Genomic DNA, 10,229 nt, shown 5'->3' on the forward strand with positions numbered 1-10,229 from the left:
ACAATATTCCAAACCTTAGATACAGTATAAAAACCAATGCTTCTGCAATGATATCAGTTCAAAAACAATATATCTCAGATAATAAATGATAATAAACAAACAATTTGATAATTGACACACAACTGATTTATGTTGGGTAAATTAGGCCAACCACAGCTGATTCCAGTCTGGCTTAGACTCAGTGGCAGGGGTTATTTTGTTCTATTACACTGACACAGTAAAAGGAGGACTTTGAGGAGTAATGTTTTTAGAAACAGAAACAGAAAAAGACAAACACTGTAATGTCTGGAAGAGGAAGAGTAAGAGCAAGGGGCCCAGGGAGAAGAGCAGGCCCAGTGAGAGATGCAGTGAGAGGTGCAGGAGCAGTGAGAGGAGCAGGCCCAAGGAGAGGTCAAGGTAGAGGTGTAAGAATGCGTGGTGGCATTCCATTTGGCTGCAAAAACTGCTGTCAGTGATGAAGTTTGTGCCACTATCATTGATGTAATCGCAGAGATTAGATACAGTAATTTTGTGCTTTTTTTAGCTCCCCCCTTTTTATCTGGGCTTTTGCTGTTGTTTTTTTGTTCAGAATGTTCGTGTGTTTCATGGATATTTTGTTCACTGTAAGCATTGCAATACTGTAAAACTTGTTCTGTTCTATCATACTGTAAACAGTATTTCTACTGTACCTCCTGTAGTAAACAGTAAAGGAAAAAAAATGATTTGCTTTTGAATGTGAACATAACATGAGGACATACAGTTCTCAACCAAGAAATTTAGTGTAAAACTTGCATGCAAATACCTGTAAAACTGAAACATAAAAGTCTATGCCGTTTTTGTAATGTCAACAATAGCCAGTATTTTGAAACCTGGTGTACTTTGATTGACTGCATGTACCTTGTGAAGTGAAAACAAGTGTTATTCTTTGACAGAATAATTTTCATTTTGAGTCAGATTTCCAGTGTTTTGGTAAAGTTAGTTTGTGCAAAGAAAGATGTGTTAGTAGTATGTTTAACAAAATGTGTTTTTGAGAAGAAAATTACCCATTTGGCCAGTTGTGTTTTGTAGGTGTGAGTCTGTGTTAAGAGTTTAGAAAAAGTATCTGAAGTATGGGTAAGCGCTTGTTTAGCGATTGAAAAAAACTGTAACATGAACAATGCACTACATATGCAAGTGTTAATAATAAGATGCGGAAATTATTAAGTTAAAGAGATTATATAGATTTATTTTGTCTTTTTATTTCAGTCAGCTTTATTGAATCATAAAATCAGCATATCAGGATACACAACCCAGCATCATATTCACAATAAAAACAAAATTATTTGTATTCCTTCAAAGAGAAAAAATAGATTATTTATAACATATACATAGAGAACACGTTCAATCTTAGCAGCCACAACAGCACAAACACAGACAGGCTGGCACTCCCAAAAGGAGAAAACAAACAGTGAGTTTCATACCAAACAAACAAAACATGGTAATTAGCCAATAATGTCAAATCCTACACCTCAATCTTCTCCATGAGTTCAGGATAATTTATATAAATGCAATATGAAATGGCGCATCACCTAGATTGCTGTAGTTGGGATTGAGGAGGCTGTTGGAGGATGATAGAATAATTAAAATTGATCGTTGATTCCTTTTCAAAACTTACAATGACTTACTCCTCAGCTTCCATACAGAGCTGATTGCACTCTTTAGTATTCTGAGTGTCATGCTGAACACCGCTCCACTGATGAGGTTTCTGTCGAAGCTACAGGTTGTCCAGCCACTGCCCATATTTAGGACTTACCCCAGGGTAGGTCATCACTGAAGCTTTTAAATGATGCTACCGTGAAGTCTTAAGTGATGTGGAGTTCTGGGGCCTCATTTATAAAGCGTTCTTACGCACAGATTTGATCTTAGACCGTGCGTACGCTCAAATCCACGCCAACGCTCAGATTTCTAAAAACCGTCTTTGACGTGGAAAAGTGCTTATCTCCACGTCAGGTTCAAACTTGACGTACGACCATTTCCTTGTGGTAATGCCGGGGTACTGCAAGTAATCTGAGGTCTTAAGTGCGATCAAAATTCCAAGACCAACGATCTCATGTCTTTCTTTGCCATATGCATGATCAATATCAGAAGATTTTTAAAGACGTTTTTGGACGCAGCTTAATGTTTCATGGTTTAGCATAAAACTGCTAATGAGAACTATAGTCCACTTAAGAAAGTGAAAAAAACGTATAGCTTAGGCCTACTTATTTAATAATATCTAAAAAAACACCAAGACATACGATAGAATGATTGAAACATTCTTACAGGTGATCTAGTATATTTAGTGTTCTCACCAATCTAATATTGACCATAAAATGTCCAATTGCCCTCGTTTAGGAGAGGAAAAGTACATTTGTGCCAGGGATGTAGTGGTAAAATAAGAGGTGGGTGAACGAATTCTGCAATCTCGGTGAGGTGGACTGCGCCATGCGGTATCGGATTTTTTTAAAAAGGCATTCAGAACATGTTTGATAATGGCGGAGGTTATTGTACAGTATTGGGAATATAGGATAGTATTGGATAATACAGTTTTGAATGTTAAAAGTGAATAAACTATTTTGAGAGGTGGATAAACTCTAATAAGAGGTGGGTAGGCCTAAACTCTATTTCTGACATTTCAGAGGTGGATAAACTGTGTTTACTCGCGTTTAGCCTCCACTACATCCTAATTTGCGCTCATTGGCCTATTCCCAGCTTCGTAACAGAAAGGTAATATTTGAATGTAAGCTATACAATGTAGGCTATAGATACTCTATATCATATATAGCCTACACAACCAAGGGACGGAACCAATCTTCTGAGCAAGGCATCTTCATATTTAGTGTTGCGTCGGAGTTGCGTAAAGAGGTGCAGCGCGCACCTGTTTGCTTTTTTTGACTGGCAGTGCCCAAGATGAGATGACAGTACGTCAGTTGAATAATGTAGGCTAAAATATAAAGGTAGGCCTAAAGCAAACAATAAAGGACAATGTTTAAGCCATTGGACATTATTGAAAGAAAACGATCGCAAAGATATGCAGAATGAATGAATAATGACCGGCGAACTAGGGTACTTTTTCAGCAAAAATATAGCCTATCCTAAAAGAAACGTTAAGCCTACATGACATATCACGCTTAATTTAGTCCTCTGTTTTGTAGACTAAATCAGCATATTACCCTGGGTCATATTGGAAACGTACAGTAGCCTACTGTACCATAACGTACAGGATTATGCTGCAGGTCTAGGTCTTTCCTTCATAAGGTAGGCCTACCCAATTTTTTTTCTACAAAGTAGTCCTAAACATATGCTACTAAAGGTTGATTATTCACATTACTGCAAGCAAAAGGAATGAAAGCGAGCAGAGGACAATGGACATGGATGCATACGATCTCTTTCCAGAAAGCTTTGCTGGAAAAAACATAATTAGTTAAGCTATTCGAACTGACGCATATAGGCTAGTTAACATCAGGTGGCATAGGCTAGGCCTATACAATGTTTTCAATATATAATTTTACATAGGCTGCAGCTTTTAGGCCATTGATTTCATTAAAACATATGCTAATGATATTGATGAGGGGGTGTTTACAAGGCGGAGAGCTAAAACCATCCGGCTGCGCACAAGTTGACGTTCATTTGTGATTGATAATGGGCACATCTGGGAGGGTGGCATACGCACGTTTTTTTTTTGTGCGTACGTTCGTGTTCTGTGAATCACACGTACGATCATTTCAGAAATGATCTAAGATCAAATGAAGGATGGTTTATACGCAACACTTTTATAAATGAGGCCATGGGACAGTCCTCGCCTCTAAACTGTATGACCACAGTGGACACACAATAGTTTTTGTGTGATTCATTATAGCTCAGTTTCTCATTCTGTGATTCAAAACAAGTTTCAGCATGCTATGATATCTCTCGTTGTAAAAATAAAAAATGTGACCACATTCTTCTGACACGGCACAGTGATGCCCACTGGGTCACCTGACTGACTGACTCCAGTATTGATACGGCCCTAATCTGGCCCTAATCTGGCTCATCTCAGAGTAAGATTATGTCTAAACTCACATATGTGATGCGGTCTGAGAAAACCCTTCATATGGTGCAATTTTACTAACTTATATCTTAGCAACATCCAAGATTTTGGGAGGATGGTATCCTGGATTTTGCTAGGAGAGACAGTGTACAGAATGTTGCTAGGATGGTATCAGAATCTTAAATTAGTGAAATTTCACAGGATTTTTGCGTGCACCATGTGAAGGGTTTTCCTAGATCGCACATATGGTTTCAGCCGTGTCCATCACAACCATTTTAAAATTACTCATGTGTCTTTGGACAAAGGAAAAAATGAGAATGAAGAGTTTTCTATTTGAACTTAATGTTTTTGGTGCTATTCCCTGAAGTGCTGGTGAAAGAAACAAGAGGTTTCTTACACAAATGAAATTAAATGCTTCAAAAAGGTCAGTCTACTGTTTTTAGAGATATTTCTATAAGCTCTGAGAAGTCCTAGAGCTCCTTATGAATCAAATGACCATGAATGATTCAATCCAAAATCAGCAGACACTGTGACCTTCCTTTCCTTTGGTATTTTTACCCATCACAATCCTCCCCTTGACCCCCCCCCCCCCCCCCCATACACACACACACACCTCAGCCACCCACCCACCTGTTTCCAAACTCTGCATGTTGTGGTCGGCTAGTTGGTCTTGGCCATGCTTTTGGTCTTGAGCTCGGCCAGCTTGCTGGTGACAAAGTTCCATTTGAGTGCCGTCTCCCCGTTGCCGCCCCCTCCCAGAGACGTGTACTTGGAGAAGCTGTTGCTGTGGCCCTCCTCCTCCCCAGGGGCTCCCACTTCGCCCCCTCCTTCTTCCTGGTTCTCCATCTCTGGGCTCCTCCCCTGGTTGTCAATCCCCGCCTCCATGTCGCCTTCTGACCCTGCCTCTGTTGCCATGGCGGCGGCTGCGGCTGCCTGGGCCTGCTTCGCCTGCTGCAACTTTGTGGCGAAACTGTCCCAGAAGCCCGTCATGCGCTTGTTGGGTCGAGGCTCCTCTGGCCTCACCGCCAATGGGCTGAAAGGGAACCACAGAGACACGGCTCAAAGAAGCATCAAGCTTTCTGTAGTCCAAATCAAATTTCCCCATGGGTCCATTAACATATCTTTCTATCTATCTATCTATCTAGATCTATCTATCTATCTATCTATCTATCTATCTATCTATCTATCTATCTATTTATCTATCTATCTATCTATCTATCTATCTATTATCTTACTTAGAGACTCAGAAATGAGGTAGAATGCAAGATGAGGTAGAATGCAAGATAGGTAGAATGCAAGATGAGGTAGAATGCAAGATGAGGTAGAATGCAAGATATACTGTGTATCTATCTATCTATCTATCTATCTATTATCTTACTTAGAGACTCAGAAATGAGGTAGAATGCAAGAAACTAACAGGTCACAGATGAAAGCATGAAACAGGTCATATAAATCAGCATGTAAACCATGAATGCTTGAATGGGTAGTTAGGTGGTGGTGATGGGATGGTAGTGGTAGTGTAATGCTGAGGATGGTGACAAAGGTAATGATAGTGATGATGATGAGGGTGATGATGATGATGATGATGATGATGATGATGATGATGACGATGATGATGATGGTGATGGTGGTGGCGTATACTCACTGGTCCGGTATGGGCTCTGGTTCCGGCTGGCTCTCCGGCTCCGTCTCGGTCTCTGACTCCAGCAGCTGGTGCTCGTCCTCTTTGTTGAAGAGCGCGGTGACACTTTTCCAGCCCTTCACACTCGCTCCCTGCATCTGATCAAAGCACAGCCGACATGTTCCTCAGCCTTCGCCTCATTAAACTCAGTCATGCTGCTGTGCAGCACGGCTTCAGCGCTGACTGATTCATCATGTGTGGTTTCAAGTATAGAGTTTAAGGCAGCGCAGTCAGGAAGCTACTCGAAGCCTTTCAATCCCAAAACACCTCGTTTTCAGCACTGAAGAAAACAGTTTACTGTGTGACTTTTACACTCCTGCCCAGGGAAAGGGAGCACAACCTTTCACATACTCAATACTCAAACTGCACCAATACTGAACACCAATAGATTACTGCATCGCTTTTCTGTGGCTTTAGTACAAGCTGTCCAGATTCTCTCAGCCTGAGGGTCATTGCACTAGACTACAGGGTTGGCAGTCCTGGTTTGCTTGGTGTCCGGAAAACATATATGGCATCACATCTATTAAAGATGGCCTTTAGCCGCGTATCTCTCTACCACACAAAACCCAGACCCCCACACCCTCAAGGTGTTAAGGAGGTGTGTTTAAACATGCTTTTGTCGTTTGCGTTATTTGACATTGTGGTAAAGTCTTCTTTGACATGACTTGACCTGACATGACTTCAATACACCCCACCTCAATAGTGTCTGTCTGGTCCTCCTTTTAGTCTCATGCAGGTAGAATCTTTGCGGGTAGGAAGGTAAGGTATAGGCTTATACTCACTTTTTTGGCCAACTGCGAGACGGCATTGGGCCCCTCATCATCCTGTATCGGAGACATGTCAACTTCCGGCTGGACCTGAACGCAAATTACACACAGACAAAGTATTGTCATTGTCTTTTATTTGGTCTCTCTACACATAGAGCATACTGTCAGATCTCAGCGACTGTACTGAAATTAAGTAATCTAGTGGATCTAGCCTTTGACACAGCAAGAGAGCATCCCTATTCACATCTGGTATTGCAGTAATATAGTAGGGGCATTGGTAGCATGGTGGTAAAGGACCCAATTGAACCCAAAAGGTGTGGGTTCAATGGCCGGCTTCTACCATTGTGCCCTTGAGCAAGGCACTTAGGCACAAGGCAAAGCTCCGGGGACAATAGCCCTTGTCATATAATTGACATATGTAAGTCGCCTTAAACAAAAAAAAAGTTTGCATTAGAAATATTAAATTGAAAAACATTCAAGTCAATAAAGTCCAGCACAAACGTGTATGCACAACAAACCATGAATTTTCTCCATAGTTGAATGTGTATGTGTGTGTGTGTGTGTGTGTGTGTGTGTGTGTGTGTGTGTGTGCTGCTTGCTTGCATGTGTATCCAATGTCGCCCTCTAGTGACACATTAAAATTACTGCAGCAATCAGCCTAGTTTAAAATAACATGTATAAAGTAGTGACGTAATAGCTTTACATTAGTCATGAATGTGCCGTAACATATGTATGTATTACGTTAAAATATTCTTTGAACATTAATATGGGTGGGTGAAAGACCACTTCATTACTAAAAATACATTTCTGCTTGACTGCACAGAAAACAGAGATGACATGAAATAACTGCAGTATGTTTTATGAAGTCATGGGACAATATCTGGTTCAATATATCAAAACTCTCCCTTTTAAGTGCTTCCTTAAAAGCACTAATCTCATCATGGTTCATCCAAAGAACATTCTCTTTGCTAATTATTTTCAAATGAGCTGTTTTGATTTGATGTGTTGTGCTGTGCATTGCATTGCCCATGTTGTCATTGACTGGATGGATAGGGAAGCCGATAGCAAGCTGAAAAGCAGAAGACATGATTGAGTATAAACATCCCCTAATAATGAAGAAGCAGCACTTAATTTAAAACTTTAGTAGTGTCAGAAGCTAGCATCCCACCCTTCAGAAACATCTGCTAACAATGACACCTGTCCTCAGCTCATATGGAAACTATGCCTGTGGATATTCATGGGAGCTGTGGCCATTCTGAGGGGAGAAATGCAAACCAGGCAGCCATCTGTAAATGGCCGCATCCCGCCCATCCGTCTTGTCAGTGTCATTCACTGGCGTGCCATCGGACTGAAGCCTGCTGCTCTTATTGTGTCTCCCATTACTGCACACCACTGAGAAGTAGGTCACTCGGACCTGGTCACGCTGGCATTCCTGTTTTATTATATGAGTAAAAAGTGAAATAAAGCTACACTACACCCAGGCAAAGGCAACATTTACACTTCTACAAACTGAGAGGGTAACCACTCACAATTTAACTCCAACCCTGCCTGTTAGTGTCTTAGAGGCCTTGTATGCCATGTTCCCAGCATCCTGTAATATGTCCTGCCATGATATGAACATTGAATGTCCATACAATGATTTACACAGCAGGATATCATATGAATAATATATTCCAGGCTGTGACAACACTCATTATCTTTCATCTCACAAAGTGCATGGTGGCTATGCCAGTCAAGTGAAATGTTGTAGTATTGCACTTCACTCTATTTGTTTTTTTAGCTTCCAACCAGTTGAATTAATCTTGAGTGGGCCTATCTGCGAGGTATAATTTGTTCGTCCGATCACATCACATGTTTTGTCATCTAAACTCGCCATCTCACCTCTTCTGCCACATCCTCCTCCATCTCTGGATTCAATGTCTTCATCACCTTGCTCTTATAAACCTTCCAGAGGGGATTCATGCTGGATCTCTTCCTATGGCTTCTTCCACTGATGAGAATGTTTACCAGAGAGTGATTCCTCTCAGCCTTCAGGAGCCACCATCAACCGAGTCCAGTCGCCGCAGTGAGCTACCGTCCCTCTCCAGTCCTGCCAATTTCACCACCAGGGCCCCTCTTCCGTAAGTTTCGACCCTGCAGGTGATGAGGAAACCGCCGATCCACTTCACAGCTCTGGAGTGAGATGCTGGGGCATGCTTAGTGTGATTATGGCCTAATTATGACTACCGAGAGCTGACAATGTCCTCACAGGGCAACCAGGAAGGGAAGAAGCTGAGGTGTTCCACTGCCTCACACACATGCACGCACACACTGACACACACACATATGCATGTACTCAAACATACGCGCGCACGCACACACACATTTAATTCACACACACACTGTCTTGTTTTAGGCTTCAAGCATTGGTTACCTGGAAACAGGTATGAATTACCTCATGAATATTTCACCCTGTGGAGAGTCAAGCTTCCATTGTTGGCATAGCCATCAGAACTAAGCCCTGTAACCTGAGTCAAAACAGCTAATGCACACACACACACACACACACACACACACACACACACACACACACACACACACACACACACACACACATGCTCAGTTATTCCTTCAAAACACACTCCCACCAGGAGTAATTTGAGACAACATGGAAATGTGGGACACAGTGGTATACCAACAGCTTGCTATTTTGTTGGCATATCGTTCAGCACTATCTGATACACTTCATAGTTGTTCTAGGTGTTGGTAACATTCTTCTCATGAAGATAAACATGATGCTGTTGTTTATTTTGCTGTCTCTTTGGATAAACACATCTGCCAAATGAATACATGTATATCTAAATGTTGTTCAAAACAAAAAATCCTGAAAACAAAAACCAGCATTTCCATTTATGGTAATGAAAGACACATCAACTCCAGCCATGTGTCATGTCATGCCATCCATGGCAAAAGGCCCATGACCATTCACACCAGTGGTAATAGTTCTGATATCCACTCAGACCAATTCTTGTTAGTCCCTCCTGTGTAGTCTCCTCACACACCCACTTATGTTTTCTGTCATTGATATGGACCAATCAAGAGAGAGTGTGCAGTTGCATGTGGCCCACCTTGGACCCCCGTCACCAGTGTCTGGTCTCTAAGTAAGTAGAGCCGTTATATTAAGTAGAATATGAAGGAGGACAGACATCATGGAAGTTGAATGAGATTTCATTCAGCACTAAGCAGACTGCTGAACACTTGTGGGGCCCGGTAATGTGGGGCCCAGTAGACATCATCACCGCACACTGGTCAGGAAAGAATTTGTTTGATTAGCGAACGACACGTTTCGCCGTTTGGCTTCCTCAGGTTCGCTCTCAGAGAGGAAGGTGAAACGCATCATTCGCTAATAAAACAATTCTTGATAGACCAGTGTGCGATGATGATATTTACTTAAATCTTGATGCCCCTAAACATCGCCAGCACCTGGTTCCTGAAGATGGCTTGTGCATGGGGGGTTTAATCTTTTTGGGGGGGCCCAGCTGATGTTCTTATAGAAAACTAATTTGAATGTGTCTTGTGTAAGGACTTTCATGCTTTGAGAAGAACAGAGATGCCTGTAAGGTGCAGGTTAGCTCGAGGTTAGTCCCGGTCCGAAGGTTTCGACTCCGGAGGCATCCAGTGGCAGGCTACTCCAATGACCAGTGTGCATAATTCATCAGGAGTTCAGCTCTGCCAGTCACACCCTGATGTGGTGGCAAAGCTCTTTACCAGTCAG

At 41.9% G+C, this 10,229-nt stretch overlaps 1 protein-coding gene across 1 annotated transcript; it reads right to left on the reverse strand.

Annotated features, from left to right (window-relative positions):
* Nucleotides 1-1,547: 1,547 nt before the first annotated feature.
* LOC121721032 (uncharacterized protein C1orf232) lies at nucleotides 1,548-8,437 on the reverse strand. Its single transcript, XM_042107582.1, has 5 exons — nucleotides 8,357-8,437; nucleotides 6,491-6,565; nucleotides 5,673-5,806; nucleotides 4,658-5,060; nucleotides 1,548-1,576 (listed from the first exon to the last, which is right to left on the reverse strand). Exons 1-4 carry the CDS (start codon nucleotides 8,435-8,437, stop codon nucleotides 4,688-4,690), a joined length of 663 nt encoding a protein of 220 aa, XP_041963516.1. The 3' UTR covers nucleotides 1,548-1,576; nucleotides 4,658-4,687.
* Between the last annotated feature and the right edge of the window lie 1,792 nt (nucleotides 8,438-10,229).

The sequence above is a fragment of the Alosa sapidissima genome, chromosome 10 (assembly GCF_018492685.1).
Source record: "Alosa sapidissima isolate fAloSap1 chromosome 10, fAloSap1.pri, whole genome shotgun sequence".
Taxonomy (NCBI): Eukaryota; Metazoa; Chordata; class Actinopteri; order Clupeiformes; family Clupeidae; genus Alosa; species Alosa sapidissima.

What these genes read in the sequence shown, in the direction of transcription:
- LOC121721032 (XM_042107582.1), bottom strand. Translation starts at nt 8,437, where the DNA reads ATGAATCCCCTCTGGAAGGTTTATAAGAGCAAGGTGATGAAGACATTG. An exon ending in AGGAGGATGTGGCAGAAGAG is followed by an intron (nt 6,566 to 8,356) that starts GTGAGATGGCGA and finishes ATTTGCGTTCAG; the next exon opens with GTCCAGCCGGAAGTTGACAT. An exon ending in TCTCGCAGTTGGCCAAAAAA is followed by an intron (nt 5,807 to 6,490) that starts GTGAGTATAAGC and finishes TGCTTTGATCAG; the next exon opens with ATGCAGGGAGCGAGTGTGAA.